This window comes from Liolophura sinensis, chromosome 8 (genome assembly GCF_032854445.1).
Source record: "Liolophura sinensis isolate JHLJ2023 chromosome 8, CUHK_Ljap_v2, whole genome shotgun sequence".
Classification (NCBI taxonomy): domain Eukaryota; kingdom Metazoa; phylum Mollusca; class Polyplacophora; order Chitonida; family Chitonidae; genus Liolophura; species Liolophura sinensis.
Genome location: NC_088302.1, coordinates 35,707,842 through 35,730,148, shown reverse-complemented (window position 1 = coordinate 35,730,148; position 22,307 = coordinate 35,707,842). Strand labels below are relative to the sequence as shown.

General features: G+C 38.6%; 1 protein-coding gene across 1 annotated transcript; it reads left to right on the top strand.

Moving 5' to 3' along the window:
* The first annotated feature begins 209 nt into the window (after window positions 1-209).
* LOC135474010 (paired mesoderm homeobox protein 2B-like) lies at window positions 210-20,488 on the top strand. Its single transcript, XM_064753991.1, has 5 exons — window positions 210-459; window positions 6,892-6,936; window positions 12,006-12,205; window positions 19,222-19,437; window positions 20,349-20,488. The coding sequence occupies exons 1-5, from the start codon at window positions 210-212 to the stop codon at window positions 20,355-20,357; spliced, it is 720 nt and encodes a 239-aa protein (XP_064610061.1). The 3' UTR covers window positions 20,358-20,488.
* Window positions 20,489-22,307: the final 1,819 nt, after the last annotated feature.

The following is a 22,307-nucleotide window of genomic DNA, read 5'->3' as shown; positions in this document are numbered from 1 at the left end:
CCATTTAATAGGGTTCTGCTTGAATGGAGGCTGGGGGCGTGTGAGACTGCAGCTCTCCTAGCACTGAAGGTAAAAATCTCCATCCCTGCCTCTCTCGTGGTAAAAACCGCACGGGGGTCGTTGTCCCAGCCATCCACCGGACAGGAAAGACACACACACGCACGCTGGACACAAGTTGGCCGAGCAACCCTGGTAGACTCCCAGAAAACATGGACTATCCATACCTGAACCAAACGTTTGACGCCACAAACTGTTCCTTGCCTGGCATGGACACGACTTCGCTGCAAAATTGTAGTATACCTTGTTCTTACGGCGACACCACACCCTTCGGTCAGATGGGGCAGGGGTACCGGTACAACACGGTGAGGAGCTTCCCGACCAACCCTGCCATCACCACAGGCAGCTGCAGCATGATTCCCCGGCCCCGTGAACATCCGCAACCGCCCGTATTCCCGTCTGGTAAGTAAAACGGATTTTATAGTTTATATTGAGTGAAGCCCGCCGAGCGAAATAAGATTTAGTCGGAGAAAATTGTTTTAGGTCGGCGTAACATGGTTAATGACTCCTACTTAACGGCGACTGATTAGGACCAAACTCGATTACGAAATGTATAACTACAAATTTTGCATAATTTTCACCCGGGCTGAAAAGTTCTATTTATTTACAGTGGAAAAATTTGATAAAAACACTGAAACTTCGTCAAAATCCAATCAGCGGGTGATTAGTCGTCACCCCGTGCCGCAGTCGTGGCAAACTTGACTCAATTTGGCCGACGGAGCCCGGCCGAAGGGGCCGCAAAACCGATTTCTTGCGTAAACTAAGTCCCGAAAAGCCATTCCAAGACGTCGGGGCGAATGTGAGAAATTTTGATCTATTCTTTATTACATTTCTTTTGATTTCCTCCTCCTGTTTGTCGTAGCAAGGGTCTACACAATAAATGTCAGTCCTAACTAATTTAGTTTAACAAAGCCCAAATATCAATCTTGATAGCGTTCCGCCGGTCCTCGGTTGAGGTCTGACCCGAGTTACTGAGGTTACCTTTAACTCAGTTTGTTCTTTTGGCTCACTTGAATTACTCCCGAATTAGGAAGGTCGAAATTTGATCATTCTGCCCAAAATTTGATAAACTTTCCTAGCCTTGTATTATTTTTTCCCCATTGCCTTATCGTTGCCGTGAGTTTGTGGACGGGCTAAGTGAATTGCTCTCTGAGTTCCCACAGTGAACATTACCTCATTATCACTACTTGATCTGTTTGTTGATTTCCCGTGAATTACTTAACTCCTAATCAACACCATCACTTCATTTCCACAGTTTCCCTTTTTTATTGACGCCTGAGGACTATAAACATGCTAACGGTTCGAAACCAAAACTTCCCAAACTGATTCGGACTTTCTCTATCCAAATAATAATTTCATACCTCATCTATTATATTTATCCATTTTAATATGATATTCGTTATTTAGAACTTAATAATTTTTTTAACACATTTCTTCGTAACATGCGGATAATTGAAGGCAAATAAAATTGTACTTGTACACGAATATTCAAACGAAGTGGGCCTGTCGCTATCTCTACATTTATCATCCTTGTATACAGTAATTAATAATTGATATGGGAATGAAATGACCTTAGGATACATAAAATGTCAGCCTGACATTATGTCTATATATGTATGCATATATATTTCTTCACCGTAAAGTGTAATTGTCTTTTCCATTTTACCTACTCCAATTTCAACTTAGTGGAAATAGGCTTAGATTTTTATAACCGGATGTTTTTACGCGAATGTCTTGGAAAAAATATTTGAAATTATACACGCCCTCACAAATCTGTCGCGTTGTAATTATGTCCGCGCAATAAATGTATTTAATCTGTTTTTAAGATGGACACATAATTTTAGAATCCATTGAATTGAAACAACTTATTAATATCCGTTCAATCAGCGTAATTTCTTATTAGGATTGATGTCAATTTGTCATTTGAGGGACTGTATATACCAAGAGGGTATCCATTTGTATCCGAAAATTCCTTCGAAAAAGTGAGCAAGAAATTGGAAATTCATTAAAAATCGCCAAAACTATATAGCTCCTGCCTGATATAGATAAATAAATAAATAGGTTATATTCCAACTGTCTAAGCGTTTGAAAACATTATGATTCAGCAATTTACTAAGGCATATTGTGTATTCTATATTTCTACTCCAGCCGTGCATGGTGTGAAGAGGTGTGCACCGAATGGTACAGTTCCCATATTTCTATTCCAGCCATGTGTGGTGTTAAGAGCTGTGCACCGAATGGTACAGTGCCAATTTTCACCTAAGGAAACAAAAATAATTCCCTGACTCTGTTATACATATACAATGAAAAAATATGACGTTCTTCATTGACTCCGTACATGTGTATATGAGTCCTGTTACCAGTTCTTACTTAGCAACTGAATTCTGTATGGTCTACCACACAGTATGGGATACGTTTAATCGCCATCATTTAATTATGTTAAATCAGCATTTAATTTTCCTTATCTTATATGAGTACAAGGTTATATACGGCTATATATTTATGATACTAGTTATGTAGTAACTTAACATTACCATTTCAGTAAAGCTTTGGGTTTAATCATTTTATCTTAGTCTTTCTGTATGATTGATTATCAGTATCGTTATGCCAAATGTAAAACTAAAATAATTTTCCAGTCAAGTAATGAAACTATATATCTAAGCACCATGGAAAGCGGGGAAAGTAACCCACGACATGCAGCCTGTGCCATGTACAGTCCCACGCGCAGTTGATTCCTGATCCAAACAAACCAGAATGCCTTTAACATAATTTTTCCATCATGGCCTCTAAAATTATCAGTAGACTGCCTGGTGTGAAAACTGTTTAAATATATAAGTTTGTTATTGTCGCAAAAGTGAATCTTTGCTAATATTGGACTGGAGCTTAAATTGACTACAATGTGTGTGTATATACTGTTTGGGCTATTGAAGGACAACTCAGTCACACGGCATACTTGACGAATTTCAGACCACGAGTTCGAAGACATTATATATAACAGAAATGACATCCATCAGTTCTAACTGGGAATTGACAGTATTTTATGTAGGTGTCAACGTGGCAGTATTTTGTGCCACAGTTACAATCGGCGCTTTGATATCATGAGAGATAAAACAAAACTAATGCAGTCCATCATGGGTTAACATGAAAACAGATAGGTTTATCTGGATCATAAAATGTACAAATTAGCAAAGTCAGATTAAGCCGCTTGAATTGGACATTGTGATTGTCTATATTTACGTTGCTGTGCATATATGACTGTTGAGCTAAATTTGACTGGGAAGAGCCATTTGAATAAGCATTATTTTCACTTCAGCCGTTCAATACGGTCGTGGGCTCGGATCCAACTCTCGCTTGTGTGGCGGTTGATTTGTACCTGTAGCTCTCTAAAGGCGATGATGTTCACTCCAGTCTATACAATCGCATAGATAAATTTACATTGCTTATTCTTGTAATTAGGCGAACAAAAATTTCTACCAGCGGTGTGACTATACCAGCGATCGGTATTTCAGTAACAGGTTTAAGTATACAAATAAGCTTAGCAAGTACTTATTATTTGGAAGTTCTGTTACCGTAATATTCCACTTTACAGGTCTTTACGATCTTCAAATTTAAAAACATCCCTCTCGTCGCACAACATAACGACTAAAGTTACAATGATGAACCCAACTTTCGCTGGTTCGGCTTTGTGGGTTTCTCAGCAAAGAGAAATCACCGTCACACAAATATATAATTAATTTATTAATTAACCACTTCCATTATAAAACCTAAGACGTCAACCTGGGAATGGAAGGATTCTTTTATATGTGAATGAAAATTAACGTATATTTATTTATTTGATAGGAATTAATACGCTGTAAATACTTGGGCTGTACGAAGGCGGCCTGGATTATAGTGGACGGAAACCCTAGGGTCCGGGGATGTCCACTACCGTATACACGAATATGTACATCTAGGCGTCACATCTGACATTCGCAGATACATTAATCGCCAACCATAATGGACATCCCATCCCGATCAATATTCGGAAGACCAATTTAGAAAAAAAAAATCATTCAACCACAAACCCATACAAGATATAATCTCTCTATACTTCCTGTTAGAAATCATTTGTATATACAGGGCAATCGTAGTCACATTTGTGCTTACAAAACTGGTTGTTAATAAAAATGGCTATGATAATTTCATAGTGGTGTCACAATACTGGGTGGTGTCACAATGCTGTATATTGCAATGAATGAGTTAATCACTTGAGTTTTTCTTATTCTTGAGTGTTGTGTATACAATTATCTTCATTTGGTAACGAAATAATAAACATATTGTCCACTGTCGTGTTTTCGTATGGAAAACCAGTTAACCGCTTCGCATTTCTTTTTTTAAAATGTATTGTAAGTTATAATTCGCGGCTGATATGTTTAAATAAACCTCGTATTCATTGTAACGAGAGTAAAATTCATATTATATGAATTACTCTCCGTCAAGTTCTGGAATAGCATCAACTCTGGCTAAATTACGTCGTAACACAGAGCAACCGTGATATGTTAATTAACGGGTTGTCAGATTATAGGACTGAGATATCGGTATTATATGTTTTGATCTTAATGAATGGTTTCCGCGTGTTATTTTGACATAGACTGGAGGAAGTTCTCAATTTGTGTTCGAGTGGCTGGCAGGAAAAGACTGCGGCCGGAATACCGATTTGTAAACGTTTGGCTTAACCCAGAGAGACCAGATTGTCAAAGCGGGCTGGGTCGGGCAAACGCTGGGTGAATAAGAGACATTTAAGTCTCATTAGGGTTTGTACGCTATCAGTGTTCAAGTGCTATCCAGATAACATTGGCCCAAGCAAAAGACAAGCTAATTCCGTTAATGCACCATGGAGATTTGACGAAATCAATTACTAGATTGCATCCAGCAACAACTGAAACCACCAGAGGTTTCCGCTCTCACATTGGGGAGAACCAGTTTTAATCAAAACTTCCGAAATTTATCGACGGCACTCAAAGCGCGCCATGTGCGAAAATGCCCGGCTGTAGAAAGGCGAGCGCGCCACGTGATCGAGGAGAAAAACGACAATTAGGAAGTTTGAAATGGATCATTTTGAAGTGATTAACCGGAGCGGACAAAGCTTGACAATGGTTGGTCGCGTGCCTGTGGCAATCTGTGAATGGGTTCATCAAACGGTAGACGATCTCTTCGCGGTGAACACAATGAGGCTTCGTACAGCCGCTGACTGGCTTGAACGTGTCGGTGGGCGAGGCTTCCCATATGTACGAGCATTAACATTTATACAGCGTCAAGTAACACTACGCCGACGATGAATAAAAATATGAAAGGGGGCGTGGCACTTGAAGAGACCCTGATCAGTTTTAGGTATCCCTGTGCGGTTTGGATTTTTAATCATCGCCACGTCGAACCGATTGTACAAATTAACCAGATTATATCAGCTAATCGCCCGTCCCCCGGGCCGGCGACTTGAGGGTACAGATGGTAGTTCCCTGTCCCTCGCCTACCGATCCCTACCGTGAAGCCCTAACCCCCGCTCAGTTAGCGGGTGTGATTTCCAGACATGATCGTTATAGACCTTTTGTGTCGCCATGAAATTGATAGCATAAGGTTACAACCATTTGAACACTTGTCCATTCCATGTTAAATTTAGCAATATAAATATTAGGATGTCTTTTATCATTTATAATTCTCAAGCTAATTAAATTAAACAGTCCATGAAAACACGAGAAGAAAATGGTGTGTTGTTAAAACAAGGACGTATCCATAAAAACTTAAAACGACTTGATACTTTTAGTTTCGCCATATGTCCTGCCCATCTTAAATATGTCCTTTCTCGAGGGCCAACTGTTCTTAGATTTGTACGTACGATGCGTCGAATTTCATTGTCTTCTAATAGTAAAGACTGCATAATCTGTGAGCATACCAAACCCCTAACTAAGCTAGTTGTAAAAGTTAAAATAGTCTTGATATCTAGGAAGCATTATCATTGAACTTGAAGTAAGATATTGGTAATAAGCAAATAAAAATTCAAAGGTAACAGTGATAATGAAAGAAAAATAAAATAAAATGAGGTTTCGTGCTTTTTTGGAATGAGTAGAGCAGAAACATGGAAGCATGAGACAAAATTGTGTGTCTTGCCCACACGTATTGGCATTCCCAAGAAGAGTCAAACTGGCATTGTACATGTATATACCTATTGGCGTTCCCAAGGAGAATTTAACTGGTATTGTATGAAAATATATTTGTATATAAATACATTGACGTTCCCCCAAAACAGCGTAACTGGTATTGTATATATACTCTGAAATCGACCGTCAAACGGCGTAAACTTCCATGGATAATGCATGAATATATTCCACACGCTGAATACAAACAGTGCTTTTCCTGATGTGTTGGGTGTGGGCATCTTTAGAGCCAGGTGTCTCTATATTATAAACAGCGGCCTGAAGACAAATTTTGTTAATGGTCGTATCATAAGGCTCCCTGTATTAACGGTTTGCCATGCGTGGGAATTCATAATCAACCATTACCGCAATAGACGGACTAATTTTTTTTCTGATACTAATTACTTTCTTTGATATGGAACTTATGCGTCTTACAGCATTCAGTGGATTTCACGTGGGGTTTTTTTCTGTCCCTTTACGTTATTACATATGGCGCCTTGAGTCTGGTGAAGGGAGTTGGCGATAGCAGGAGGTGAAAAATTCTTGAAAATGGTTTTTAAGTCGAAGAAATAAATGTATAAATAAATACTTATGACTTCTTCATATAAATGAGGGAAAATACACTCCATTGCTCTCTGCATTTGACTCTATTTGTATATTGCAGGTTTCCCCAGTCCAGCCTCCGTCCATGCCCATCTGACGTCAAAAGGTATACACATTATAACAACATATACTGCAAGATCAATGCACGTTTGGGTTTAACATTTAACTCATATCATCTTTTTTAAGTCATGAGTTCAAGCCTATTTCAAGCTTGCAGCAATATGCGGATGGTCATGGGTTTCCCACTTGGCTCTGTCCGGTTTCCATCCACCATAATACTGGCCGCCGTCGTAAAAGTGAAATATTCTTTAGTACGGCGTAAAACACTAATCAATCAAGTCTGTACATACCCTAACAATATGAGTTTGTATACATTTTTAAATTGATGTTTAATGAAAGATTCATGTAGAATTTTTCACCTACTCAGGTATATGGATTGAGAAAACCTGGCATCATGCAACACACCAAGTAGTTAACAAACCTACTTTATAACCGCTGTCGATTTACAAGAGCTGGATTCGAGCGTGCGACCTCATGGGTCTAAGGCCGATCGGCTGTGGCGAGAATTTACGCTTCTGGTGACTGAGCTAATGAGAGACAAATAACATGAATGGCCAGAAGTTAATGTATTACAGCACGTTAATCATATTTTTTACTGTGTTTACCAAAACATGTGACACGTTCGCGAAATTGGGACTGTGTTTTGTTTTATTTGACATTTTGCTATATTTGGTGGCGCACCTTACCTCTCTAAAGCTTGACAAAGGCCAAAAATATAGATATATATGATAAATGCTGTGAAGCGCAGTAAGTGGATGTATCGCACTGTCGTCGCTACTCGGCTTTTACTCTAAATTTTTTTTAATATTAATTTTTTCATATGATGAGTATTGGCGGATAAGTGAATATTTTTCATAAATCTAGCACTTTATAAATAAATGTTCACTAAAGAAAAGAATCCTTTGCTTTTCTATTAGATTTTTTCAGCGAGTTTGTGTGTTGAGAAAATTATCCTCTCGAAATTCTATGAAGGTGCCGGTGTCTAAATAATTGTTTACAAAATCCAAAGAAAAGATTCGGTATGCTTTACTAGCCTCATTTTCGTTGACGTTTATTTTTCTTTTAACAAATAGTTTTGCTTTTATGAACAAATATTACTCCGAGACTTGCATCTCTGAACTAAAGGCAATGAGATACTTTTTCGTCTCTGGTCTAAGCCGTATTCCAAAAGGTATCTACAGAAATATAAAATGGCGCCTAAATGGCGGCAGACCTGGTGGAGACAGTTCCTGGACTTTAAACCATTGTAATTCTACACCTTGAAAGATATCTGTTCAGTGTTCCAACACAAGCACTCAGGGTGTATCCTGATTAAAAGGGCGAAAAAGAAAAAAAATATCGCTGTCTTCGTCTAGAGTTAAATTAGTTTACATGTAGTAAGAGAGAAAGGGAAAAAAGCATCGCCAAGAAGTCGAGTGTTGATGGGCAGAATTGTCTGTAGGCGATAAGTTAACACGAGAGTTGGATTGCCAGGTGATGGTGGCATGGGCCCGTGGCTGCAACAATTACACCCGGAGATACACGGAGATCAGTGGGTGGGGAGAGGGTATAGGGGGGGGGGGGGGGCTGGAAACTGGGCTAGCGGGGAATCCCCCTTGAGATGTTCATTACACCTCGAGCAGTCGACACGAAGTGGTTCTGAGTGACCAATGGGCTGCCTCTAATCCGGGGTCAATACGAGCCCCAGCAAATCGTCTATGTTATCGTGGCGTATTACGACAGCGATCCTTAAAGCAATCATTTCGAAATTAGTCCCGCCTTTATCTGTTAACAATAACCAGTCGGCCCGATGATGAATTGAGCGGCGACTTGGTTGACTTTGTATCAAAACCCTTATTAGATTACCGTTTTGATAAACGACGAAAAGCCGTCTTCGATCAATCTTAATTTTCTTGCGAGAATAAAAGTTTCCGCATTTAATTTTCCCCTCTCCTAGTCCGAAGGCCCTTCTACTAAGCAAACGAGTTGAGACTGTAAAAGCGGACTGCCATTTCTTCGGGTGTGCCCGGCATAACATGGCGATATACTCTCACTCAATTTCTTCCACAATCGCCAAAAAAGACACCTTTTCTCGGAACGTTAATTAATTTCTTTGCTGGCTGCGCCTCAGTACTGATGAGCCCTCGGGCACCTTCTCTATCATAGCGCTGATCACATCAGCTCACCCCCAGATACTTTGTCCACCTGAAAAGACAACAATCCATTTTTTCCTCGATTTATTAAACCTATTCAATATTGCTGGCCATAATTCGCATTGGACTGTCGGATGAATGTATTAACCCTCTGTTCTCTCGTGGTCCAGTCCATCCTGTCAGGACAATCCAGACAATATTCTCCATATATACATCCATATAGAGGTAGTAAATCCTTCCTGCGCCTTCTAAATTCGTTGCCAACTGAATAAAAGACGGTTCGTCTCATTTTCAATAAAATTAAAGATTTCCTTAAAAATAATCTCCGAAAGGAAAATGAACAATTTTTTACAGAAGCTTTTTCACTGTATTGAGGAAAAAAAAGAGCTTCAGATAAGAGTACACACGATGTACATCCATGCTGGTACATAGAAATAATTTCTGTCATGACGCCATATATGGCCTTACCAAATCAGCAGCATGTCACGAAGCTATCTAGGAACGCTGTTAACATTAGTCTGTAGCAAGCAGCGACGACAACTTGACAGTTGATGAATGGTCACAGGTAACTGTTAAATTCGGCCTTTTATTCGTCGTTTTACCTCGTTTAGGGTTTTATTCTAGCTGTAATTTCTCAAAAATGGCAAGTTATACGTCCCCTAATTCAGGGGACCGTCACACGTCAATATGACATCTATAAACACCTTGTCTTAAGCAGAAATGTATAGGTAAGAGAACTGTGGCGACTTTAACTGCAAATTATTATACACGTCACTGGTCTAGAAATACTCAAAAAATATTTTGCAGGATAAGAACTTAAATCTAGGTGTGGAAACAGACATTCGTATAAAAACCCTCCGTCATCCAAAATGGAAGTTTCGGGTCAATAATTTCAGCCCAATTCCCAATAGACATACCGTTCAATACTTTGAACATGCTGATTTTGTTTGCAAGAAAACTTTTTACGTCCCGCATTGCTTGAGTATATGGATCATTTTTATCTTATATACATTAATTGCTATATATTCAATTTAGTTTGTGCTCGAAATCTGACATTAATTTTATTGTTTTTGCCTGGAAAATTATTATCTCTTGGGTGAAACAGGAAATCTTGTCACCACATTCAACAGATGTTCATGTTCATGTTAGAAAATTATATTATTTTAAATAAAAGTGATAGATAAAGGGAATGAAGTCATATCGCCACGTCGTCAACAGGCGAGTCATCATTCATGTCCATTTACTGAAGGCGGAAAAAAGCAGCCCTGAAAAAAAATTAAAAAAAAAAATATAAAACAGCTGAAGTTGTATGGAAAACGTTTTTGTGGGTCAGCTATTGTGAATAATTCAGAGTTATTTAATCAGCTAGATTTTTCTGATTTTCTGGCAAGAGTGTTGATAAGAAATAGGGGAGATGTAACTTTAAACGAAACGGAAGTGACTGGAAAATAGTTGAAGTGGACGTCAGGTAAGCTTGGTATTGTACCCTTGAGAACGAAACGCAATTAGTATGGACCTCCTCCCGATAAGAGAGGCGAAAAGTTTTCATTTCTGTCACAACTGGTTTGGCTAGCGGCGCAGTCTGTTGCAGATGAAATAACTGATACCCTTGGTAGTATTATTAAATTTGGACGGAGGTAATTATGCCCAACATAACGCGCCATTAATTGCCAGTGAGCTTGCTGCCTTTGATTTCCCACGTGGCCCACTGGAAAGGGTAACAAATCTCCTTTAGTCGTTATTTTGGCGGACGGTTCTAGCGAGGCTATAACTCTCTCTGGCCGCTATGCCGGGGTCTGGACCATCTCAACATTGACATCTGACAAGAAAACCTATCTCCATCACAACAAAAATACGGCCGGTTCTGTCATGACACAGCCATTCTCTATATTTCATCTTCGTCTCTAGCCATCCGCATAGGAAACTCTATCGCTGACCGTTGTCTTAACGGCTGCCTCAGTTTCTTCTTTTTCCCACTCTTGGGAAATTATCAAAGTTACAGTTTCTTCAATTGCTCCTCACTTCTCCCTCATGCATATCACATATTTATAATTTTATATAAAACAGCTGTAAAGTACACGATTTTTAGCCAGTCACGAGAAATCGACTGAAACAGATATTTAAAGAAAAGCGGTTTGAGCTGTGGTCATACGTCACGAGTCACTAGTCACACATATGGATTACATGCGTCGCGATGTACAATGGACTTTACACCGATGGCGCATGCGTGCATTATTTTCCAGCGTGATCCGAAATAGCATTCGGATTTGACAGTTGTGATTTTTTCAGTCTATACGTATATAATTCGGAAAACGCATATCACTGGCCACCGTGATCGTTTCACTTCGTTTAACGCCTCCCTTTTTTTTTTTGGTATTCATGTTTAAGAACCTGGTGTATCAAGAAAAAACAGTAGCACAAGCTAGTAATAAAGTCATATTTTTTAATGAAGCCCCTGTTACGTAATGTTGTTATTGCTGTTTAAACAAACAGATTAAACAACTTTCGATTAAATCCTTACTGCTTAAGTTTCCTCGGTCTTAAATCGGAATACAGTTCTTATCGTGTCTTTACTATGTACTTATCGTTCTTTTTGCACCATGGTAATACAAAATTATGATAAAAAAGTAAACGGGGTCATTGGATTATCCCCCTAGGGTCCGATGTTGCCTCAGCTGCCGGATCCTCACAATAGAGTGTATATGGGAATGGCCAGATTGCAAATATCATACATCCTGTCGGGCCCCCGATGGCTCTTTCGTCCAAACATTGTTTTCGTGGCAGCCGTTTGGCCCATTACCAATGAGGTCGTAGGTTCGAATCTTGCTGTCTTCCGCTCGATTGCAACTCTGTGAGGTACCTGGCGAAAAGCGGTGGCTTACGACCTACTGATCGTGCACTGCGTAATATACTTCAGAAGAAAACTTCTGAAAAGCAACATGTAATGCAACTTCTGAAAAATCTCGTGTATGGTTTGTTACAGGTTTATCCTACAAAATGTATCAACACAACCACGATGCTTCCATGAATCCAGAGAAGCGAAAACAAAGGCGGATACGAACTACTTTCACAAGCGCGCAGCTGAAAGAACTGGAAAAGGCATTTGCTGAGACACACTATCCAGATATTTATACACGAGAAGAAATAGCTATGAAGATTGATTTGACGGAAGCTCGTGTACAGGTAAGTTATCCCTCACAAAGAGTCATACCTGTGATGGCATTTCACGTTCAAATGTCATTTAAAACAAATTCATACTTTCTTGCAATTCAAATTGTATGCGCTTTTAGTACACTTTTAGTACACCGTATCCGAGAGTTTTCTCCCTTTGACCATGGTGTACGTCAACCACCAAATTTACCCATGCTTTTTTGTAGTTGTATAAAACAACAGCATATAGAATGTCATTCTACACATGCTCTGCAAGCTTAGGGATGGTCACTGGCGACTTACTTCATGGCCTCAACATTGAATCAGGAGTGTTCATGATGTGTGACTGGTATCTACGACATAACTCAGTAGACCAGTGACGTAGACCATTTCTAGACCAGTGACATCTAATAAATTGCTGATGCTCTCTTGGGCCTTTGCATTTTCTAACATTCGATGAAGAGCGAATATGCATGCTGTGCATATCTGAATGCCATATGTGGGGAAAGTTCGTGAGCAACTCACCACAGCCATGGTCTACTCCGGGCACTACGGTTTCCTTCACCCATAAAACTGAGCTTCCATCGTATAACTGAAAAATACCAGCTTACATAAACCACCATTCGTAAGGAATTATTTTCTTTCGGATAATGGATGGTTGATCAAAAATACACATGTTAGATATATCACTGGATATCACATACGCAGCAACAAAACTGACACTGTACACGCTAATGCTGCATACTCTGCTTGCTTGCTCTACTTTGGGGGCGGTAGTTCCAGGGTCAAACCTGGGTCGGATCACACCTAAGACTTTAAAAGAGGAAGTTATAGCTTCCTTGCTTGGAGTTCAGCATTAAGGGGATAGTGCAACGACTGGTTAACCCGTATCAGTATAATGGCTCGGGTGGAGCGGCTTACTTGCCTTCGGTAAGGCATGTTAGTGAAGCAGAACTAGATAACAGAGCGGTGGAAATCCGTTGTGCAACAAGGGGGCGCGTTATATGCACTCCAAGGACTCCTTCTTCGTCATTTGCCTGAAAAATTGTTTAGTACATTAAATCTCAAGCACTCACTCACTTTGCATGCTTAAATCTCTGTCGTATTGTTCAACATATTATATATTTGCATATTTCGGGGGTGTTAAGGAAAGTGTTCTGCGCGTGGCTAGCTTATAAATTGGTAAATTTATAAGCTGATGCATAACTAAATCGCCCCGGTGCTTACGGATCTTATCTATTTACGGGTATTATTGTAACACTTGTCAGAAATGCTACCATTGGACAAGAAAACATTGCGTGCGCATTTACCACATTTCACTACCCACGTGAAATATTACACACAGGTATTTGAGGCATGATAGCTATTTGACATGCACGGGAGGAAAAAGGCTTGCAATAAAGTAGCTGCTGGGAATTTTCGTGACGGTTTTGTAGAAAGAGTCACGCCTTTCAGAATAATCTTGTTAGATTCTTTGCGAAATAAGAGTCTTTTAAATAAGTACAATTTGGAAGTAAGAATTAACTCAATAAAAAAGACCACAGAATAGCTAGTAAAATTAGAGCGGCGACGACAGGATGGTAGTTGGCAAATGATCACACGTATCTGGTGAAATCTGGACTGTCGTCAATTTAACACGGTGTTTTTTGTAAATGATTTAATAGTTGCTAATTACACACCCCATCCCACCCACCACCCTGGTAGCACTGGCTTAGACACGCAGAATAAGTAAAAATAATGAAGACAAGCTTTCTTGAATGAAATTCAAGGGGCATGAAATTCATGTCAGATGTACAGTAGAAATCTTAGACTATATATAACAAGGCGGGATACACAAACAAAACACTGTTGTGATAAACGAAATAATGTCATATATAAGCCAAACAAATAAGCCAAACAAGGTAGGGTTGGGCAATAAATTACAAACAACGGCTTCACAACATATCTGTCAAAGGTAAACTCTGTCAAAAGAAAACGGTACCATATATCAAACATGGCTCCACTAAACAGAACACAGACCTATGACCCGCAAATCGCTCCATGTAAACTCGGAGCATGATTCACCTTGGAATTTTTGTTTACTCTCGGGCAAAGAAGATTTATTGACAATTACCAAATGTCGTTTAGATATATTGTTGCACAAGATTTCACTGAGATCGCTGTATAGGGTATTTATGCTAGAAGCCAATTTTACAGTGTTTAACTTTGAATAGGCCAGACACGGGACTATATATAGATCTACATAAGCAACGGTCGTCTTTTCATGACTTCAGTGCATAACATGGTGCTTTATGTAGTACACGCGTAAAGAAATATTATCTATGTATGGACAATAAAGAAGAGACTGTTGGAATTAGAATACGTCTTATCAAATCAGACATGATCATATATGCTAGCATAATTGTTTATACATCATCAACATTATTATGGTCATGTTGTATATGATTTGCCGTATATCTATAGATGAACCCACCCCACCCCTCTAAATTCCCCGAAGTCACATCTATATAGAATTGCCACAGAATTACCCTTTCTTGTTTAACTTGTGTTTTTCAGAACCGGTAAATACTGCATGTGTTAATATACCTCGCCTAGAGCACAGGCTTGAAAATATAGGAAATTATGCAGGCTGTCATATATACAAACATGCGTTTTACTTTTTACTTTGGGTTCAAGTCCAACTCATGCTGGCTTCCTCTCCTGCCGTACGTGGGAAGATCTGCCAGCAACCTGCGGATGGTCGTGAGTTTCTCCCAATCTCTGCCCGGTTTTCTATCACCATAAATGCTAGCCGCCTTCGTATAAATGAAATATTCTTCTATAAGTACGGCGTAAAACACCAATAAAATAAAATAAATAAATGAACATTTTCTACCGTTATATACAGCTGACCACCCACGATATGGCTGACATAATACTGATCCACATTGTATACGTTCATTCTTATCCTGTTACCATACGATGACTATGTTACTGCAAAAGCTGGTTTGTTACATTATCATACAATTTATTCCATACAGTAGAAAATTTAATGACGACGATAGTTACAATTGTAAAATATGTTTGTAACCAAATATGTTGAAAACCATGCCATTAGCCCTCCAATAAGACTCTCGCTTTATTCTCGCCTATCTCACATATTTATTAAATTCTATTAGCTAGCTTTGAGCAAGCTGCACTATATCTTTTTCTGAATTTAATTCAAAGTATAAAATATATATGTAACTGTAGAATATGATGTTATCTACCCAGGTTATCCTCCCCCCCCCCCCCCCGGGAAAAGGTGGCTAAGGTAAACTGGCAAGAGCGGTTTTTAGTCGGCAACTCATGCATGTGAACCTTGTTTTAGTTATTACGCTGTCAGTATTATTACTCACTACGATGTGTGTGTTCTTAATTGAGGTATACGTTCAAGTTCGTTTCATAACGTTATTTTTGTGGTTTTTGTCGAAATGTAGTCAAATCAGTGACTTATCTGCAGCTCAGCCTTTTTCTCTATTTGTGCACGTTGATGGTTCATGGTTCATTGTCTTTTAGAATAGACATCTCGTTTCGTTACGTACTAAATGTGAAGATAACGGGAAAGCGCGAAATGGGACCGGGGGAGTGGGGAGAGATTGACGATTGGGTCGTCTATAACATCAAAATAGATAAATTTATCCTTACAATGAATCCGATGAATTGCGGCTTGCATTTTATATTTGTCGACGCGGGTGGCTATACTTTTGCCTTGGAGATACAGGCGTGAAGGCTATAGTGGCCATGGTGCTTCACAAATGAGGCTGTCAGAAAAGGCGTAGGAATGTGGCTGATAATAGAATTTAATAGCCTGCACGGACAGTAGGGAAGGGACGAACGAGAGGCGAGTTAAGTGGACAATGATCTCTAGGGTCCGATTCTTTGACCTGTCTCCGACCGTGGAATGACCACGCGGGTTTTGATGGATTACTAACTTTGTACAGAGGCATTCCAATTCGTGTATATCTTAAAGCACGCTCCTGTGATCATCTCTTTTACAAATCGGCTCTCAGAGCTCAATTTCTTTACCTTCAGTTTTTTTTTTGGTTCATATTATTTACTGTATGTTAATATTATGGTTAATTATCGATCTGATTTTCGGTTTTATTTTTATTTACTTTTACATACATATTTTGAATGTTGCACATATAGGTTTAATAGGCTTGGCATTTTGAAGCTTTTGAGAAATCCAGCCGTATACAATAAATAAAATCAGATAAGATCAAGGATTTTGAGAATTTGTGTAACCGGTAAAGTCAGCTGAGATTTGAATTGACTTCAGCAATGCTTGCATTGCGCAAGCTGCATTTTTACCCCCCACACAAATATCTTCACAATGTATACCTTTGTTAGGAAGAACATTCGGTTGAATGACCCAGACAAAAAGACAGCGGGCTATCTGATGTAGAAAGTAGATCATTCCAAAGAAATATCGCAGATGATAACAGTTAGTGATCACAGACAAGTGCGGTGTATAAGAGGAAAAGATCCTATCTGGGCATCCACCGCATAGCTGTGCATCACACCCGCATGGATCTCTAAGGGTCGATTCACATGTTCACAAATATATGTCATTAACTCTGTCTTGTGGTTAATAGAAGTTAAGTCATTGTGCAATGACATAAGAAGCTAAGATCTAAAGATTTGCTAGAGAAAGGTAACAGTAGATGGCATAAACATGCCGATGTCGCCAGCATATGGTCACCTTTTGTTGTAGATGATGCATGTATTATAGTATTCATACATCGCTCTTGGTGTCTTGAAAAATCTCAACTATTCGTACAATGTATTGGTGAGTATTTCAGCGAGTTAAGAAAACAAAAAGAAATATATAGCAACTTAATTCGACGAAATCGTAAAAATGAGTAATATCCAGTGTAGCTTATTTTTTGTAAATTTGTCTATTTCTGGTGAAAGGTTTTTACTTGAATGATTCGACCTTCTACTTGAGCCCTAATTTTGTATACGTTTAGAAAACCGGTTTATGACTTGTGATTTCTGCCATCAAATTGTCAGTGTGCATTCCACTGTGAAGAGTCGCAGTAAATTCCAAAATGTTCACATTTTAACATTTTTTGTATTATTTTTGGACTATTTTGGATAGTCGGGATTATTATAAGGTTAACACCAAACAAATGTGCATCATGAAAAAAACCTAGCTCCTTCGTCTTCATATAAGTTTTGTGAAATCCATTGCTTTGGAAGTATATAGACCATGGTTTTGTATTGACACGGAATGCTGCTTTTGTTTAATGCTAATTATACTTGTTGAAGTCAACTCCGTACACCCTTATATTTCTGGTGTATCATAAATAAGATTTTTTAAAATATAGACTTTATGCCGTGCACACATGAAAAACAAAAAAACAACAGGTGAAGTAGGTCTTTTTATGTGAGGGTTTGCGTCATGTCTGATTGTAGATAGTTCTGAACAAGACGCTGACGGTTCAGAGATTCCGAGGGGAATACGTACCTTTCCCATTTATCACAGGGTGCCTGTGGAGTTGATTATTAACACTTAATTCACACTGTAGCTCTCACAATATTTAGGATATCTAACGCGTTCTAACTGTTTTCACCTGTAAAAAAAACAAGAAAGCGGCCTACCTCACTCGACTGACGTGCAAAGACCCCACCGGGGGGGGGGGGGGGGGCTGCTGAATAGATTTCCTGTCCGTTGTTATACGATCCCCTGTTTTCGTGGATGTCCTCGCTGTGATCCGTCAACCGGTTGACATAAGCCCTTTATACAATAGATCGCTAAAATGTGAGTAAAAAGTAAAAAATATGAGTGTTCACAGACGGTTATACGCAAATTGACGTTCTACATCAGAGATCATTGCCCGTGAGAAACAAATAGCGGGTATAACCAGCTGTTATACACTGACATCCCCATCTCAAAATTTGCCCAGTTTTACCCCAACCCAAAAACAAAAATCCGTGATGTCACATTCTTTTTGACATATCTGTATTGTTAATATTACTGACTTCTGGTCAGTTTATTATTGACACAGGGGAATTTAAAACTCACAAAAATATTAGTAACATTCCCTTCCACAAGTGCGTTTGAAATACAGATTCAAAACTTGCAAAGCATGGGGGGATGTTCCATTGCAAAACATGCAGTGTTCCATTGCATAGAGATGTACCATTGCAAAATGTACCATTTTATCGTGCAAACTGTATATAGTGAATCCTTACGTGCGACGTATAATTGTTTCATTCATCTGTTCTCCCCAACGCAGATTATGACCAGTTCCTGATTGTCAACTTCTTGTTTTTTTTGTTTTGTTATGTGTTTTTTTTTTAAAAAGAACTATATTTAAGGGAAAAACACGATGGGAGTTTCATTTAATAGCAGCATAAGTACACATAGAAATGCCTGAAATTTAAGTCTGTGTATTGTTATATAGTTCTTACATGCCACCAAATTATTCAGATAAACACTGTTTATGCATACCTGTCTGGAAACTGTGACTTTTGGTACAGTTTTGAAAACACGGATTCTACTATCAGCTGATATTTGTCAGTTGCACAATGGACTCACTACCCGTATATCCTCAAACTGGAGATCACGCTGTTGGATATTGGCGGTCAAATTACACCAAATCTGAAGGCCTACCCATGGATGTAACTGTGGCTTTCAACTTACCATCATCCGCCATGAAAGCCGCAACAGTCGTGAAGATAAATACTAAATAGTCCTGTACTATATAGTCTGGGATATTCTATCGATACAGCCAGTCCTAGTTTCAAAATGCTGGGCCCTATGAATGAATGAAAGAATAGAAGACCGTGGCTTTGTGCCAACTCGATAGTATTTAGTCAAAAGACTGGAGATTTTTATGTTGCAGTTATGTATTTGGCCATTTGTGTAAAGCGAGAAACAAAGCCTTTAACTGGTTTAAATTGATATATGCTTAATAAAATACATATATATTTTATTTGATTGTGGTAGATTTACCTTCTTGTATTTATATAAATATATTATATGTTAAATGATGTTCACAGCTTGTCTGTTTTGTTTTCAGGTGTGGTTTCAAAATCGGAGAGCCAAATTCCGGAAAATGGAGAGGATGAAGCAACAACAACAAGGGGGAAACCAACCAGGCAAAACCAACAGAATAATAACCAACAGAACCAGAACTCACAACAAAACCAACAAAACTCTCAACAGAATACAGCCAACAAGCAGGATCTGGCCAACAATAATGCCAAAGAAAAGCCGAAGCACGAAGACAATACTGGTGGGTATTTTGGTTGATTTTTTTTCTTTCAATATTGAAATTGGGACTTATGTAGTGTATTCCCTACAGTTTTCGTTTCAAAATGTTGAAATATGCGCCTCGCATTATTCTGAGATTGCTGTATAGGCAAGGCTTTTTGAGGGGTTCTTTGTTATCACTATCTTGGTATAAATAATTACGCTGACTACAGGCTATATTTACCCGAACCAAACCCGGCAGCGGTAAAACTTTTATCTTGTTCACACTTCAGTTTTGGGATTCTGTCTATACAATGTATCCTTTTGACTCAGCCCTTTTGGATTAATTTACCTAAAATACGCGATTTACCCTTTAGTATATACATCATAAGTGCGCAATAGAAATGTAATCGCAAAATTTACACAAGTGTATTTTTATGTCAGTTTTATCTAATTCAAGAATGTAATATTGAAATGCAAAGCAGTTAACATAATATTTGTTTGTTCTACCAAACGATATAAAAAATTTCTTCTATAAAAGTATTTTATTGCATTTTTATCTGAGGTTAACAACATGCAGATTTAACCTCAAAATGTGAATACGACAAGACAGATCTTCATCAGATGTTCGAGCTTATCAACGGACATAGCATAATCTCGCTAAAACATGTCATGCAAAGTTCAAACCGTGAACTGAAAGATAGGATTTAAAAATGGAGGCAGAATCGACGCTGATTGACTAACAGTGGAGATTGGATTTCCTGGATTAAATTCTGCAGCATTGGTCACGCTTGAATAAATGTCTACAGCAGCTCTAAAACCCTGGACTACACCTCACACTATATAGCCAAACAAAGGCTATTTGTATCCTTTCGTTAAATGGTAAAAAAAAAAAATCAGAATGAAACCAATCCGCACATACATAATTTCCTGTTTTCCTTCCCCCGTTTTCAGTTAAGGTGAACGACGTAACGCCGAAGTGGTCGAGTGGTTGCCATCAGGGGAAGCTTCAGCCGAACATGGGCGGGAACGCATCACTATCCGGGCCGTACTCCAACGTCCTTACTTCAACCAATGCTGAGTATACCGCGGGCTCCTCGCTGGATAAAACATCAGGGCTGACTAGCGGCATTTTCTGAACGAGTCATTCCGTCTTGTTCTAGGCAGACCACATTATAAATCCAGCGTCTCATATTTTATTACACCTATGTTCCTTCTTTGTAATTTTTTTTTTGGTTTCTTTTTTTTTTTCTTTTTGTTTTCTTTGTGTGTGTGTGGTATGTACTAAATTTTATAAAAAGCATCTCAGTATCGAGGCTTAATGTAACCGGTGCGGTTGCATGATAATTCCGAAAGCGAAAGCTTCTTTTCGACTCATTCTTTCAGCAATATGTCTCCTAATGAGGGCGAAAATAAAATTTTGTCAGAAATGATACTTTCGCACACTGGTTTTCGGAGAATTCTGATAAATTCTTGCAAACAGCGTGGAACCTTTCCCGCTTAAAGGAATTCGGACCAAAGCTGTGTAGATTATGGTCCATTCCTGTTTTTTTTTTTTTGCGATGACGATTCGAAAACTAAGCGGTTTCGTGGTACCCCAGATCAAGATCAAACAATGACCAATCCGGCTTCATTGAGCGCTATCGAAATAATACAGCATTGCCTCCAAGCACAATCTAGAAACATCCCTATTATTTGGGTTTATGATTTTTATGCATTCTGAACAGATCTTAACTGTTTGACATATTGCCATATATACCCATCGTGACATGCATCAGTTTGCCGCTATGATATACGATATCAGTAGTCACATTTACGATTTGTGGCATGTCCCAAAATGTTAAATAGGACAGTTGTGCGAATTTATCTAAAGTTGCATGCAAATGGGTGACATTTCTTTATTTTTGGTATTGCTGTAAAACGTGTATGAAAAATACTCACAGAAACAGAAAGTCACAGAATTGTACACTTTCTGGAAAGGTTATTATCGAAAGTTTTATTGTTATAGATGACCTTTGTGGGTTTTTTTTTTTTACATTAAAATTAATCTGACCATGTCGAAATTTGTGGCCAGGTATATAGACTTACGATAAATTATGATGGTGGCGACAAGATGGTGATCTCCTGTCTATTGTAAGTCATATATAATGTGTCTGTTTACCACGCATATGGCTGGTGAACAAAGTATGCAATGTATAATGTAACAGTCTTCCATGATACAGAATGTACAGCTGTACATACATCTATGTGCGGGTATCCCGCAGTGTTATCCAGGTTGTAATCATTTTAATTCACGGATTGAAATTAACCATGCATGCATGCTGACTGAGTATGGTAAATTGCTTTATTATAAATTTTTCTGGTGCAGTGTTGTATTTATTTACGTGCATTACTAATTATATGGTTGATTGTTTAGTAAATATTCTCCCAGAGGAATATATGGACATAAAACTATACCTGTCCGTACATAATACAGTTCCGATTTTTGTGCCAACCCATCTGGGGAAAATGTTTAATAATTAGCTGCAGTTATTTAAAAAACCAAGATTTAAAAAGGAAACGGATGGTGTAATCATGTCCGTTTTATAAATAAAATATTTTGAGTCTTCCATTGTCTACAGCTGATATATGAATCGTACAAAAAGCGACATGATTGATGAAATGCCTTGTATATATACTCATTTCCTAATAACACATTCCAAGGTTTAATTGTGTTACTGTTACATTTGTCGCTTCGCTTTTTTGCCCGACAACGACAGTTGAGTGCCAATAATAATATTAGTTTGCATTTACAATCCTTGCCGAAAGGTTACCGTTGTCAGAAGCAAATGAATATTTATTAACTTTTGTCGTTATTGAGTGATTCGAGTACATTCATCTGCTTGATTATATTAACTTACATGTGCTGCATTT